At 38.3% G+C, this 16284-nt stretch overlaps 1 protein-coding gene across 4 annotated transcripts in view; it reads left to right on the top strand.

The window, feature by feature from the left end:
- The first annotated feature begins 11353 nt into the window (after positions 1-11353).
- SLAMF6 (SLAM family member 6) overlaps positions 11354-16284 on the top strand; it is a 39247-nt gene continuing 34316 nt past the window's right edge. For all 4 annotated transcript variants that reach the window (XM_054451280.1, XM_054451290.1, XM_054451302.1 and 1 more), the window contains exon 1: positions 11354-11514. In XM_054451280.1, coding sequence (XP_054307255.1) covers positions 11466-11514 — 49 coding nt within the window. In that variant the 5' untranslated portion in view covers positions 11354-11465. The remainder of the gene's footprint in view (positions 11515-16284) is intronic.

The raw sequence follows: 16284 nt of genomic DNA on the forward strand, positions 1-16284 counted from the left end.
ATTATTTATCCACCAAGATCTTGGATAATGTCACTAATTTTTAGTTACTTAAGAAATATGGGAACACATTTCTACCATTTTTTAAAAAATCAATGTAAAAGTATAGAGATAGAGAGAGTGATGTCAGCAAAGTGGTGGACTAGGAAATTCCAAACTCTCTCTTTCCCCCAACTTAGAGTAATAAAAAAACAGCCAAACAAAAAAAACCCAAATGGTTGAATTAACTTTATAGGGACTCTGGAAAACAGCCAGAGTTTTATAACAACCAATCAAATGCCCAATGAAGAAAAAGCCAATTTTGAAACGGTAGGAAAAGTTCCATGCATTTTTCCTGCCCTTGCCCCACCTCCTCCTCATCCCACCAGAAAGCTTGTTTAGAGGAGGCAGGAGTTCACTTCTCAGTTCCCTCTCTTGAATGAGAGGGAACATAACAGATCTTATTTGCAATATTCTAATCTGTCTTGGGAGTCCATGAAGAACTGGTCTCTATTTCACCTAATTCAGATCTCAAGTGGGAACGTGCCACTACTGTGAACCCAAAGCTATCAAAATAAAGAAAATAATAAAGATTAGACCAGAGATAAAATAGAGAAAATTGATGAACCCAAAAGTTGGTTACTTAAAAGGATCAACAAAATTGACAAATTTAGCTAGAGTGGTTATGGAAAAAAAGACAGAGTGCTCAAATTACTAAAATTGGAAATGAAAATGAGGACACTACAACCAATTTTACAGAAATGAATAGAAGAGACTACTACAGACAATTGTACACAAACAAATTGGATAACATAGATGAAGTAGACACAATTTTTACAAAGACTGAATCATGAAGAAATAGAAAATCTGATTAGACCTATAACTACTAAGAATATTAAGTAAATAATTTTAAAACAATTTCCCAACAAGGAGAAGTCCTGGATCAGAAGGCTTCACTGGTCACCAAAGAGTTTTAAAAGATTTTACACTAATCCTTCTTAAACTCTTCCAAACATTGAAGATAAATATATTAATTCACTCTGTCTTCCAAGACAAAATACCACAGACTTGGTAGCTTAAACAATTGAAATTTATTTCTCACAGTTCTGAAGGCTTCGATGTCCAAGATCAAGGTGCCGGCTGATTCAATTGCTGGTGAAACTCTCCCTGGCTTGTAGGTGGCCAACTTCTCAATATGCCCTCATGTGGTAGAGAGACAGCAAGAACTTTAGTCTCTCCTTTCTTATAAGTATGCTTATCTCATCATGAGGGTCCCACTCACATGACCTCATCCAAACCTAATTATCTCTCAAAGTCCCCCATCTCCAAATATCATCACATTGGGGGTTAGAGCTTCAATATATACATTTTGTAGAGGCATAAACACTCAGTCCTTAACAAGAAGAGACCACTTCCTAATTCACTCTGTGACACCAGCACTACCCTGATATGAAAGCCAAACACAGACACTAAAAGAAAACAAAACTACAAACTAATATTCCTTGTAAATATTTATATTAAAATTCTTACAAAATAAGTAGCAAACACAATTCAGCAGCATATTAAAAGGATTATACAACATGACAGTGAAATGTATTCCTGGAATGCAAGGATAGTTCAACATACAAAAATCATTCAATGTAATATACTGCATTAACAGAATGAAAGAAAAAAACTGATCATTTTAATTGACACAGAAAAGGCATTTGGCAAAGTTCAATATCCTTTCATGATAAAAACTATCCAACAAACTAGAAATACAAGGGAACTTTTTAACACAATAAAGGCCATATATTAAAAATCCACAGTTAACATCACATACAATGGTGAAAGACTGTAAGTTTTTCTCCTAAGATTAGGAACAAGACAAGATGCCCACTTTTACCACTTGTGTTCAATGTAGCATTAGAAGCTCTAGCTAGAAAAATTAGACAAGAACAGGAAATAAAAGACATCTTAATTAGAAAGGAAGAAGCAAAATGATCTCTGTTCATGGATAATATAATCTCATATGTATAAAATCCTAAAGATAATATAATCTCATATGTATAAAATCCACACAAGCACACACACACAAACTCTTAGGGCTAATTAAAAATTCAGCAAAGTTGCAGGATACAAAATCAACTGTAAAAATCAGTTCCATTTCTATAAACTCATAATAAACAATCCAAAAAATAAGAAAAACAATTTAATTTACAATAACTTCAAAAAGAATAAAATACTTAGGAATAAACTTAACCAAGTAGGGGAATACTTGTACACTGAAAGCTCTAAGGCATTGCTGAAAGAAATTATAGAAGACATACATAAATGGAAAGACATCCTGTGTTCATGGATTTAATATTATTAAGATGGCAATACAACCTACAGATTCAATGCAATCCCTATCACATCCCAAAGATTTTTTTGCGCAAATAGGAAAACTCATACTAAAATTCATATTGAATCTGAAGGGACACCAAATAGCCAAAATAGTCTCAAAAAAGAAGAAAGTTAGAGGCCTCATACTTCCTGATTTCAAAACTTACTACAAAGGTACAGTAATCAAATACAGACCAATGAAATAGAGTCAAGAGCCCAGAAGTAAACCCTTTAATATGTAGTCAAATGATCTTTGGCAAGAGCTCTAAAAGCACTCAATGAGGGAAAGGCCAGTCATTTCAACAATTTGTTCTGGGACAACTGGACATCTACATGCAAAAGAATGAAGTTGGACCCCTACCACATACTATATATAAAAATTAACTGAAAACATAACAAAGACTTATCTGTAAGAGCCAAAACTATAAAAATCTTAGAAGAAAACATATAGAAAATCTTAATGACATTGCATTTGGCAATGATTTCTTAAATATGACACTAAAGGCACAGGCACCAAAAGAAATCTAGATATTTCTTTCTATATCTGTAATATATATAGCTCACACCTGTAATGCCAGCACTTTGGGAGGCCAAGACAGGCAGATCACCTGAGGTCAAGAGTTCAGTACCAACCCGACCAACATTGAGAAACCTCATCTCTACTAAAAATACAAAATTAGCCGGGCATGGTGGCCCATGCCTGTAATCTGAGCTACTTGGGAGGCTGAGGCAGGAGAAATGCTTGAACCTGGGAGGCAGAGGTTGCCATAAGCCAAGATCACACCATTGCACTCCAGCCTGGGCAACAAGAGCAAAACTCCATCTCAAAAAAAAAAAAAAATTAGACTTCACCAAAGTAAAAAATTATACTGTATCAAAAGACACTGTGAAGAGAGTGAAAAGACAACACATAGAATTGGAGACAATATTAACAAATCAAATATCTGATGAGGAATTAATATCTAGAATACATAAAGAACTCTACAACACCCCCACCCAAAAAAAAATCCAATTTAAAATTGGGCAAAGTACTTAAATAGACATTATTCCAAAGAAGATATACAAATGGCTAATAAGGCCAATAAGCACATGAAAAGATACTCAACGTTATTAGTAATTAAGGAAATACAAGTCAAAACCATAATGAGATACCACTTCACATTCATTAGGATAATCATTATCAAAAAATGAAAAATAATAAATATTGGCAAAGATATGGAAAAATTAGAACCGTTTTTCCAATTGCAGGTGAGAATGTAAAATGATGAAGCCATCATGAAAAACAGTTTGGCAGTTCCTCAAAAGGTAAACATAGAATTACCATATGATCCAACAATTTCACTCCTAGGTGAATCCAAAGAAATGGAGAGCAGGAATTCAAACAGATACCTGTACACCAATGTTCATAGCAGCATTATTCACAATAGACAAAAGATACAAACAACCCAAGTATCCACCAACAGATGAATAGATAAGCAAATGTAGTACATACATACAATGGAATATTATTTAGTCATAAAAAGGATACAATTCTGATACATGCTACAACATGGATAAACCTTGAATACATTATGCTAAGTGAAATAAGCCAGACACAAAAGGACAAATGTTGTATGATTCCACTTATATAAGGTACTGCAAATTAATAGAAACAATAAGTAGATTATAGGTTACTAGGGACTGAAGGAAAGGGAACGGGGAGCCATTGCTTAATGGTCACTGTTTCTGTTTGGGGTAATGAAAAGGCTTTGGAAATAGTGTTGATGACTGCACAACACTGTGCATTAATGCCACTAAATTGTACACTTAAAATGGTTAAAATGATAAATTTTAGGTTACATAACCACAATATATAATTTAGGTTATTTTACCACAATAAAATAATTACCTCCAAATGGAAAAAGTATATAGATGGAAAGTGAAATTTCCAATTCACATTGCACAATTAAGATTTGTGCACTTGACTTCTGGGCAAAATGACCAGATAGGAACAGCTCCAGTCTGCAGCTCCCAGTGAGATCAACTCAGAAGTTGGGTGATTTTTGCATTTCCAGCTGAGGTACCCAGCTCACCTCGGAAGTGCAAGGGGTTGAGGATCTCTCCCCTAGCCAAGGGAAGCCAGGAGAGACTGTCCCACGAAGAATGGTGCACTTCAGCCCAGATACTACGCTTTTCCCATGGTCTTCACAATCCGCAGACCAGGAGATTCCCTCAGGTGCCTACACCACCAGGGCCCTGGGTTCCAAGCACAAAACTGGGTGGCCATTTGGGCAGACACCAAGCTAGCTGCAGGAGGTTTTTGTTTTGTTTTGTTTTGTTTCCCATACCCAAGTGGCACCTGGAACACCAGTGAGACAGAACCATTTATTCCCCTGAAAAGGGGGCTGAAGCCAGGAAGCCAAGTGGTGTAGCTCAGCGGATCTCACCCCCACGGAGCCCAGCAAGCTAAGATCCACTACCTTGAAATTCTTGCTGCCAGCACAGCAGTCTGAAGCTGACCTGGAAAGCTCGAGCTTGGTGGGGACAGGGGCATCCACCATTACTGAGGCTTGAGTAGGCGGTTTTCCCCTCACAGTGTAAACAAAGCTGCCAGGAAGTTTGAACTGGGCAGACCCCAGGGCAGCTCAGCAAAGCCGCTGTAGCCAGCCTGCCTCTCTAGATTCCTCCTCTTTGGGCAGGGCATCTCTAAAGGAAAGGCAGCAGCCTCAGTCAGAGGTTTAGAGATCAAACTCCCATCTCCCTGGGACAGAGCACCCGGGGGAAGGGGCGGCTGTGGGCTTAGCTTCATCAGACTTAAGCATTCCTGCCTGCCAGCTCTGAAGGGAGCAGCAGTTCTCCCAGCACAGCGCTCCAGCACTGCTAAGGGACAGACTGCTTCCTCAGGTGGGTTCCTGACCCCCATGCCTCCTGACTGGGAGACACCTCCTAGCAGGGGTTGACAGACACCTCATACAGGAGAGCTCCAGCTGGCATTTGGCAGGTGCCCCTCTGGGATGAAGCTTCCAGAGGAAGGAACAGGTAGTAATCTTTGCTGTTCTGCAGCCTCCATAATGATACAGGCAAACAGGGTCTGGAATGGACCTCCAACAAACTCCAGCAGGCCTGCAGCAGAGGGGCCTGACTGTTCAAAGGAAAACTAATTAACCAAAAGGACGTCAACACAGAAACTCCATCTGAAGCTCACCAACATCAAAGACCAAGGTAGATAAATCCATGAAGATGGGGAAAAAACAGTGCAAAAAGGCTGAAAATTCCAAAAACCAGAATGCCTCTTCACCTCCAAAGGAACACAGCTCCTCATCAGCCAGGGCACAAAACTGGAAGGAGAATGAGTGTGATGAATTGACAGAAATAGGCTTCAGAAGGTGGGTAATAACAAACTCCTCCAAGCTAAAGGATCATATTCTAACCCAATGCAAGGAAGCTAAGAAGCTTGAAAAAAGGTTAGAGGAATTGCTAACTAGAATAACCAGTTTAGAGAAGAGCATAAATGACCTGATGGAGCTGAAAAACACAGCACAAGAACTTCGTGAAGCATACACAAGTATCAATAGCTGAATCCATCAAGCAGAAGAAAGGATATCAGTGATTGAAGATCAACTTAATGAAATAAAGCATGAAGACAAGATTAGAGAAAAAAGAATGAAAAGAAATGAACAGAGCCCCCAAGAAATATGGGACTATCTGAAAAGACCAAACCTACGTTTATTGGTGTACCTGAAAGTGATGGGGAGAATGAAACCAAGTTGGAAAACACACTTTAGGATATTATCCAAGAGAACTTCCCCAACCTAGCAATATGGGCCAACATTCAAATTCAGGAAATACAGAGAACTCCACAAAGATACTCCTCGAGAAGAGCAACCCCAAGACACATAATCTTCAGATTCACCATGGTTGAAATGAAGGAAAAAATGCTAAGAGTAGCCAGACAGAAAGGTCAGGTTACCCACAAAGGGAAGCCCATAAGACTAACAGCAGATCTCATGGCAGAAACCCTACAAGCCAGAAGAGAGTGGGGGCCAATATTCAACATTCTTAAAGAAAAGAATTTACAACCCAGAATTTCATATCCAGCCAAACTAAGCTTCATAAGTGAAGGAGAAATAAAATCCTTTACAGATAAGCAAACACCAAGAGATTTTGTCACCCCCAGGCCTGTCTTACAAGAGTTCCTGTAGGAACCACTAAACATGGAAAGGAACAACCGGTACCACCCACTGCAAAAACATACCAAATGGTAAAGACCATCGACACTATGAAGAAGCTGCATCAACTAACGGGCAAAATAACCAGCTAGCATCATAATGACAGGATCAAATTCACACACAACAATACTAACCTTAAATGTAAATGGGCTAAATGCCCCAATCAGAAGACACAGGCTAGCAAATTGGATAAAGAGTCAAGACCCATCAGTGTGCTGTATCCAAGAGACCCATCTCATGGGCAAAGACACACATAGGCTCAGAATAAAGGGATGGAGGAATATTTATCAAGCAAATGAAAAGAAAAAAAAAGCAGGGGTTTCAATCCTAGTCTCTGATAAAACAGACTTTAAAACAACAAAGATAAACAAGGACAAAGAAGAGCATTACATAATGGTAAAGGGATCAATGCAACAGGAAGAGCTAACTATCCTAAATAGATATGTGCCCAATACAGAAGGACCCAGATTTATAAAGCAAGTTCTTAGAGACTTACAGAGAGACTTAGACTCCCACACAATAATAATGGGAGACTTTAACACCCCACTGTCAATATTAGACAGATCAATGAGACAGAAAATTAACAAGGATATCCAGGACTTGAACTCAGCTCTGGAACAAGTGAACCTAATAGACATCTATAGAACTCTCCACCCCAAATTGACAGAATACACATTCTTCTCAGCACCACATCTCATTTATTCTAACTGACCACATAATTAGAAGTAAAACACTCCTCAGCAAATGCAAAAGAATGGAAATCATAACAAACTGTCTCTCAGACCGCAGTGCAATCAAATTAGAACTCAGGATTAAGAAACTCACTCAAAACCACACAACTACATGGAAACTGAACAACCTGCTCCTGAATGACTACTGGGTAAATAAAAAAATTAAGGCAGATATAAATAAGTTCTTTGAGGCCAATGAGAACAAAGACACAATGTACCAGAATCTCTGGGACACAGCCAAAGCAGTATGTAGAGGGGAACTTATAGCACTAAATGCTCACAAGAGAAAGCAAGAGAAATCTAAAATCAACACCTGACATCACACTTAAAAGAACTAGAGAAGCAAGAGCAAACAAATTCAAAAGCTAGCAGAAGACAAGAAATAACTAAAATCAGAGCAGAACTGAAGGAGATAGAGACACTAAATACCCTTCAAAAATCAATGAATCCAAGAGCAGTTTTTTCAAAGATCAACAAAATAGATAGCTAGCCAGACTAATGAAGAAAAGAGAAGAATCAAATAGACACAATAAAAAATGATAAAGGGGACATCACCACTGATCCCACAGAAATACAAACTACCATCAGAGAATACTACAAACACCTCTACACAAATACTAGAAAATCTAGAAGAAATGGATAAATTCCTGGACACATACACCCTCCCAAGATTAAACCAGAAAGAAGTCAAATCCCTGAATAGACCAATAAAAAGTTCTGAATTTGAGGCAGTAATTAATAGCCTACCAACAAAAAAAGCCCAGGACTAGGTGGATTCACAGCCGAATTCTACCGGAGGTACAAAGAGAAGCTGGTGCCATTCCTTCTGAAACTATTCCAAACAATAAACAAGAGGGACTCCTCCCTAACTCATTTTATGAGGCCAGCATCATCCTGATACCAAAACCTGGCAAAGACACAACAAAAAAAGAAAATTTCAGGCCAATATCCCTGATGAACATCAATGTGAAAATCCTCAATAAAATACTAGCAAACTGAATCCAGCAGCATATCAAAAAGCTTATCCACCAGCTGGGCGCAGTGGCTCATGCCTGTAATCCCAGCACTTTGGGAGGCTGAGGTGGGTGGATAATGAGGTCAGGAGATTGAGACCATCCTGGCTAACACAGTGAAACCCTGTCTCTACAAAAAATACAGAAAAATTAGCCAGGCGTGGTGGCAGGTGCCTGTAGTCCCAGCTACTCAGGAGGCTGAGCCAGGAGAATGGCATGAACCTAGGAGGCAGAACTTGCAGTGAGCCAAGATTGTGCCACTGCACTTCGGCCTGGGTGACAGAGCAAGACTCCATCACAAAAAAAAAAAAAAAAGCTTATCCACCACAATCAAGTTGGCTTCAGCCCTGGTATGCAAGGCTGGTTCAACATATGCAAATCAATAAATGTAATCCATCACATAAACAGAACCAATGACAAAAACCACATGATTATCTCAATAGATGTAGAAAAGGCCTCTGATAAAATTCAACATCTGTTCATGTTAAAAACTCTTAATAAACTAGGTACTGATGGAACGTATCTCAAAATAATAAGAGCTATTTATGACAAACCCACAGCCATTATCATACTGAATGGGCAAAAGCTGGAAGCATTCCCTTTGAAAACCGGCACAAGGATGCCCTCTCTCACCACTCCTATTCAACATAGTATTGGAAGTTCTGACCAGGGCAATCAGGCAAGAGAAAGAAATAAAGGGTATTCAGATAAGAAGAGAGGAAATCAAATTGTCTCTGTTTGCAGATGACATGATTGTATATTTAGAAAACTCCATTGTCTTAGCCCAAAATCTCCTTAAGCTGATAAGCAACTTCAGCAGTCTCAGGATACAAAATCATGTGCAAAAATCACAAGCGTTCCTATACACCAAAAATAGACAAACAGAGAGCCAAATCGTGAGTGAACTCTCATTCACAATTGCTACAAAGAGAATATAATACCTAGGAATACAACTTACAAGGGATGTGAAGGACTTCTTCAAGGAGAACTACAAACCACTACTCAAGGAAATAAGAAAGTACACAAACAAATAGAAAACCATTCTATGCTCATAGATAGGAAGAATCAATATCATGAAAACGGCCATATTGCCCAAAGTAATTTACAGGTTCATTGCTATTTCCATCAAACTACTATTGACTTTCTTCACAGAATTAGAAAAAACTACTTTAAATTTCATATAGAACCAAAAACGAGCCCATATAGCCAAGAAAATTGTAAACCAAAAGAACAAAGCTGGAGGCAGCATGCTACCTGACTTCAAACTATACTACACGGCTACAGTAACCAAAAAAGCATGATACTGGTACCAAAACAGCATGATACTGGTACCAAAACAGATACATAGACCAATGGAGCAGAACAGAGGCCTCAGAAGTAACACCACACATCTACAACCATCTGATCTTTGACAAACCTAACAAAAACAAGCAATGGGGAAAGGATTACCTATTTAATAAATGGTGTTGGGAAAATTGGCTAGCAATTATGCAGAAAACTGAAACTGGACCCCTTCCTTATACCTTATACAAAAATTAACTCAAGATGGATTAAAGACTTAAATGTTAGACCTAAAACCACAAAAACCCCAGAAGAAAACTTAGGCAATACCATTCAGGACAAAGGCATGGGCAAAGACTTCAATACTAAAACACCAAAATCAATGGCAACAAAAGCCAAAATTGACAGATGGGACCTAATTAAACAAAAGAGCTTCTGCACAGCAAAAGAAACTATCATCAGAGTGAACAGGGAACCTACAGAATGGGAGAAAATTTTCGCAGTCTATCCATTTGACAAAGGGCTAATATCCAGAATCTACAAAGAACTCAAACAAATTTACAAGAGAAAAAAAAACCCAACAAAAAGTGGGCAAAGGATATGAAGACACTTCTCAAAAGAAGACATTTATGCGGCCAAGAAACATGAAAAAAGCTCATCATCACTGGTCATTAGAGAAATGCAAATCAAAACTACAATGAGATATCGTCTCATGCCAGTTAGAATGGTGATCATTAAAAAATCAAGAAACAACAGATGCTGGAGAGGATGTAGAGAAATGGCAACGTTTTCACACTGTTGGTGGGAGTGTAAACTAGTTCAACCATTGTGGAAGACAGTGTGACGACTCCTCAAGGATCTAGAACTAGAAATACCATTTGACCCAGCAATCCCATTACTGGGTATATACCCAAAGGATTATAAATCATGCTGCTATAAAGACACCTGCACACGTATGTTTATTGCAGCACTGTTCACAATAGCAAAGACTTGGAACCAACCCAAATGCCCATCAATGATACACTGGATAAAGAAAATGTAGCACATATATACCATGGAATACCATGCAGCCATAAAAAAGGATGAGTTCATGTCCTTTGCAGGGACATGGATGAAGCTGGAAACCATCATTCTCAGCAAACTAACACAAGAACAGAAAGCCAAACAACGCATGTTCTCACTCATAGGTGGGAACTGAACAATGAGAACACATGGACACAGGAAGGGGAACATCACACACTGGGGTATGTCACAGGGTGGGGGGCAAGGGGAGGGATAGCATAAGGAGAAATATCTAATGTAGATGACAAGTTAATGGGTGCAGCACACCAACATGGCATATGTATACATATGTAACAAACCTGCACATTGTGCACATGTACCCTAGAACTTAAAGTATAATTTTAAAAAAATCAGTTTTCTTTTGGCTTTTTCTTAGCTTTATACTTAAATATTTTTTTCTGATATAATTAGGGTGGAATTGTTTTTCTAATTTTATTTTCGGATTACTCATAGCTAGTATATACAATTGCATTTGAATTGTATATTTTGGTTTTGTATCTTTTCACTTTGCTGAACTCATTTATGTGTTCTAGTAGATTTTAGGAAATTCCTTACAGACTTTTACATATAAGTTTATGAAAGATGCAATAAAGGACTTTATCTTCTTTTCCAAAAAAAAAAAAAAAAAAAAAAGATTTGTGCACTTAGCTCAGAAAAAAGTAAAAAAAAATTAACACAGTTACAAATTAGGATTTTTAGTGCAGGGGAAGAAGTTGTCACCACGCCTCTGAGAGGAAGGGGAAGTCTCAGAAGTATTTTCAGTTTATGACAGAAGGGCAAAAACGTTGACTGCCTCAAGGTCTCAAGCACCAGTCTTCACCGCAGAAAGCATGTTGTGGCTGTTCCAGTTGCTCCTGTTTGTCTTCTGCTTTGGCCCAGGTAAATGTCAATCCAGACCGGTGTAGTCACTGAGTGACTCCCTGGTTTTGTGCAGCTTGCTCAGCCTAAATCATCTGTATACAGTTGTCTGTCTGGCTGTCTGCCAAGGGATTGGGGCGGGAAAGGGGACGCTGGCAGTGTTACCTGATATACTACTACCTCCTCTCAACTTTGGATGTGATAAGCCTGAGATGGTTGTTGGTGGACAATTTCAATTGTGTCTGCATGTAAGAAAGTTATTTGCTGGGGCAGAGGAAATAGGCTTTTGAAGACAAGACTGTTTGTGATTTATGACCAGCATCTTGTGTTATAAAGAGTACCAAGATCAAGAAAATGGGCCCTCGTACCAATTTATCTACTATCGTACTGTGAACCTCAGGGAGGTTACTTGTCCTTCCTGAACCTCACTATCCTCATCTAAAATATTAAAAACCTATTATTCAGTTGAGCCAAATTTTCTGGGCCCAACCAAACACACTAAAAATAACCCTCTCACTTTTTGCTCATTGCAAAAAAAAAAAGGTTTCCATCTCTCCCCTCCTTTAGTGCAAATTAGGGCTAGCTAGTCCAGCAATGCATTATATATGGCAGTGAGAAAAGAATGAACTGATCCAGCTGGCTTCTTGTTTCCTGCTGTCCATTATATAGAAAAGATGAAGATTCATATCATATTTGGGGAACTACAAGTGGTCCATGGAAGACAAAGCATTCAGGCAGAGATAGGCCAGGAGACCAACGGAAATCTAGTCCAGAGCTAGCCCAGGGTAGCAGATAAAAGTAGGAAGCATTCACTGAGCGCTTATTGTATTTCAAGTATTGTGCCAGGTGCTGTACACACATTATGAGTCTCATGAGAATTCTATGAATTTATACTATTATTATCTCCATTTTAAAATGAAGAACTGAGATGAAGTTAATTTAAATAATTAGCCCAAATTTCATTAGCCAGCATGCGACAAGCTCTTGTAATAGTTATGAGAAACAATAACAGTTCAACAAGTGTGGCAGCAGCATAAGAGAAAGAAGGGACCGAAGCAAGAGATCCCATCAAGATGGAGTTAAGTAGATTAATTGGTAATTGGAATGAGAAAGGAATAAATATTAATTGAGCACCTACTGAATGCTTGGCACTGTTGTAGTTTGCATGAATACATCATGAACAAAGCAAGCAAAAATTCCTGCTCTCATGGAGTTAACATTTTAGAAGAAGACAAACCGTAAAAAAAGATAAACAAGTAAAATAGTGTATTGGGTAGTGATAACGTAGAAATAAATCAAGAAGGAAAGGGAGAGATGAAATATGGTAAAGAGGGCAGTGAAATTTCAGACAGGATGGCCAAAGAAAGTGACAAAATTGGAAGGTGGAGAGCAGCCACAGGAGGAAGGTGAGTTCAATTTTGGACCTACTGATTTTAGGATGTCAGTGTGCTATACATGAGGATGTTACGTGAAAGTTCCTGGGAACTTAGGACTAGGGGTAGAGCTGAGGCTAGAGACTTAAAAATCAATGGCATAGAAATATGTTAAGCTGAGGAGAAAACTGGAATGAGAACAGAACTTTGGGAAATATATATAAAATGCAGAAAGAGAGAGAATTCTTTCCTTCATTCAAGAGCCGCTTTCTGATCTGGGAGCAGAATCTTGAGTTTTTGCTTCATTTTTACCACCCTGCAAAATTATTTCCACCTCTAGAATAAAATATTGTGAATGTCCTTGTGTTAAAACTCCTCTTCTTCTCCCTATTTCCATGAATACTTCTTATAATGACCCTATGAAATATACAGTGCTCCAATCTCCACTTCACAGATGGAGAAAGAAGGCACAGAACACTAAAGTAACTTGCTCACTGCCCCACACTTATGGGGGAAATGGGTATAGAAAGAGAAACACATTTGAATGAGTTTACAGGAGGCAGATGCAGGTGTTCTGAGACCCAGGAGGTGAGAAGTGGCTTCTAGAATTGGAAATCAGGAAGCTTGGCTCCAGAGTCTGTGCTCATAGCCACTTCACTATGCTACTTAGCTTACACACAGTCATATATTCACAAAAATGCGTACATAATTAGAAAATGTGAGGCTAGCAAAAAAAATAAGCAGGGCACCTTGATAGAGAAAAACATGGGGACCTGCTTTGGACTGAGTGATGAAGAAAGGACTTTCTGGAAAAGTAACATCTCATCTGATATTTAAAGGGTGTGAAAAGTTAAACAGGAAAAGTCAAATGAAGAAGATTTTAGGGCAGAGGGAATAATGTGTGAAAAGCCGTGATGCAGGAAAGAGCCTGGAGTGATTTAGGAAGGGAAAGAAGACCACTGTTGCAAAAGTGTGGGGCAAATGAAATCAATCTTTGAAACAACCATGAAAAACAATGACTCATGCCAGCCTACATTCTACCTACTATCTTACAGGATAGTGGGTTGGGCACTATCCTGACTCCTTTTAGAAAATTTAGCGGAAAAGACAAACCATGTTGAAAAATAATCCCATTTCCTTTAACTCAAGCCCTGAGTGGCAAAACTAACAGAACAAAACAATAATTGTAACTAAAATCAAGCATCATGACTTCCTAGAGAAAATAAATCTCATTTGTTTCTTCATTTCGATTTTTATAGATGGAAACTTGGGAACTTGTCAAACTTAAATGTGCATATAAATTACTTGGGGGAATCTTATTAAAATGCTGATTGTGGAATAGGGACTGAGATTCTGCATTTCTAACAGGCTCCCAGGTGACACTAATGCTGCCTGTCCATGGACAACACTGAGCAGCAAGGTTCTAAATTCCAATAGACTTCAGTCATACTGGGATTGTAGGGAGGAAGAAATAGGAACTAACTCTGAGTGTGTTTGCAGGAAGCAGATGTAGGTATTCTGAGGTCCAGGAGAGAGCAGTGGTTGGAAATGTAAGTAAAGCAAACACATGAGGGCTGATTCTGAGGTGGAGCCAAAATGTGCAATGCTCTTCTGTGAAGAGATTGTGACCCGATGGCCCCCGAGCAGTGTTATCTACTTTTTACCAAGTGTCCACATCTTTCAAATGTTTATTGTACTCAACAGGCAGAGAGCTGTTTTATATTTTTTCATTATCCTCAAAGACACGTGTTTTTCCACCTCTCAGAATCTGCAATCTCCAATGTGACCTCCAGGTGTTCATGCCTCTGTTTTTAGTCCCTTCACCCAGATTCAGCTTTGATTGTTTCTCTGTTCACACTCAGACATTTTTTATTAAGGTGAAATTCTTGTAACACAATGTAATAATTTTAAAGTGACATTTTGTACATTCACAATGTTGTAAAACCACCACTTCTATTATTCTAAAACATTTTCATCACCCCAAAATGAAACCCTGTATCCACTAAGCAGTCATTTCCCATTCTCCCCTCCCCACAGCCCCTGGCAAATACCCATCTGCTTTCTGTCTCTGTGGGTTTACCTATTCTGGATAATTTCATATAAATGAAATCATACAATATGTGACCTTTCGTGTCTGACTTCTTTCACTTAGCATCATGTTTTCCAGGTTCATCCATGTTGAACCATGTATCAGTACTTCATTCCTTTTTGGCTGAGTAGTATTTTATATTCTGTATATACTACATTTTATTTATCCATTCATCTATCAGTGGACATCTGGGTTGTTTCTGCCTTTTGGCTCTTGGGAATAGTGCTACTATGTGTACAAGTATTTGACTACCTGTTTTTATCTGGGTATATACCTAGGAATGGATTTGTTGGATCATATAATTCTATGCTTAACTTTTTGGGAAATTGCCAAACTGTTTTCCACAATGGCTGTACCATTTTACATTTCCACTAGCTGTGTACAAGAGTTATAATTTCTCCACATCTTCATCAACACTTGTTTTTTTCCTTTTTAAAAAAATTATTATCACTATCCTAATAGGTGTGAAGTGGTATATTATTGTGGTTTTGATTTGCATTTTCCCAATGACAAATGATTTTGAGTATCTTTTTAAGTGTTTATTGGCCATTTGTATATCCTCTTTGGAGAAATGTCTATTCAAGTCCTTTGCCCATTTTAGTTGAATTATTTGTCTTTTTGCTACTGAGTTATAAGAGTTGTTTATATATTCTTGAAACCAGACCTTTATATATGATCTGAAAATATTTTCTCCCATTCTGTACGTTGTCTTTTCACATTCTTAATAATGTTCTTTGATGCACAAAAGTCTTTAATTATGATGAAGCACAATTTACCTATTTTTATCTTTTTTTCTTTTTTATTATTTTATTTTATTTTAAGTTCTAGGATACACGAGCAGGATGTGCAAGTTTGTTACATAGGTAAACATGTGCCCTGGTGGTTTGCTGCACCTATCAACCTCACCTAGGTATTAAGCCCTGCATACATTAGCTATTTTTCCTGATGCTCTCTCTCTCTGCTGCCCCACCCCCGGCAGGCCCCAGTGTGTGTCATTCCCCTCCTTGTGTCCATGTGTTCTCATTGTTCAGCTCCCACTTAAAGAACATGCAGTGTTTGGCTTTCTGTTCCTGCATTAGTTTGCTGAGAATAATGGCTTCTGGCTTCATCCATGTCCCTACAAAGGACATGATTTCATTCCTTTTTATGGCTGCATAGTATTCCGTGGTGTATACATACCACATTTTCTTTATCCGATCTATCATTGATGGGCATTTGGGTTGACTTCATGTCTTTGCTATTATGAATAGTGCTGCAATGAAGATACACGTGCAATGAACATGCACATACACATATCTTTATAACAACGATTTATATTCTTTTGGGTAT

This window comes from Pongo pygmaeus, chromosome 1, assembly GCF_028885625.2.
Source record: "Pongo pygmaeus isolate AG05252 chromosome 1, NHGRI_mPonPyg2-v2.0_pri, whole genome shotgun sequence".
NCBI classification, from domain to species: Eukaryota; Metazoa; Chordata; class Mammalia; order Primates; family Hominidae; genus Pongo; species Pongo pygmaeus.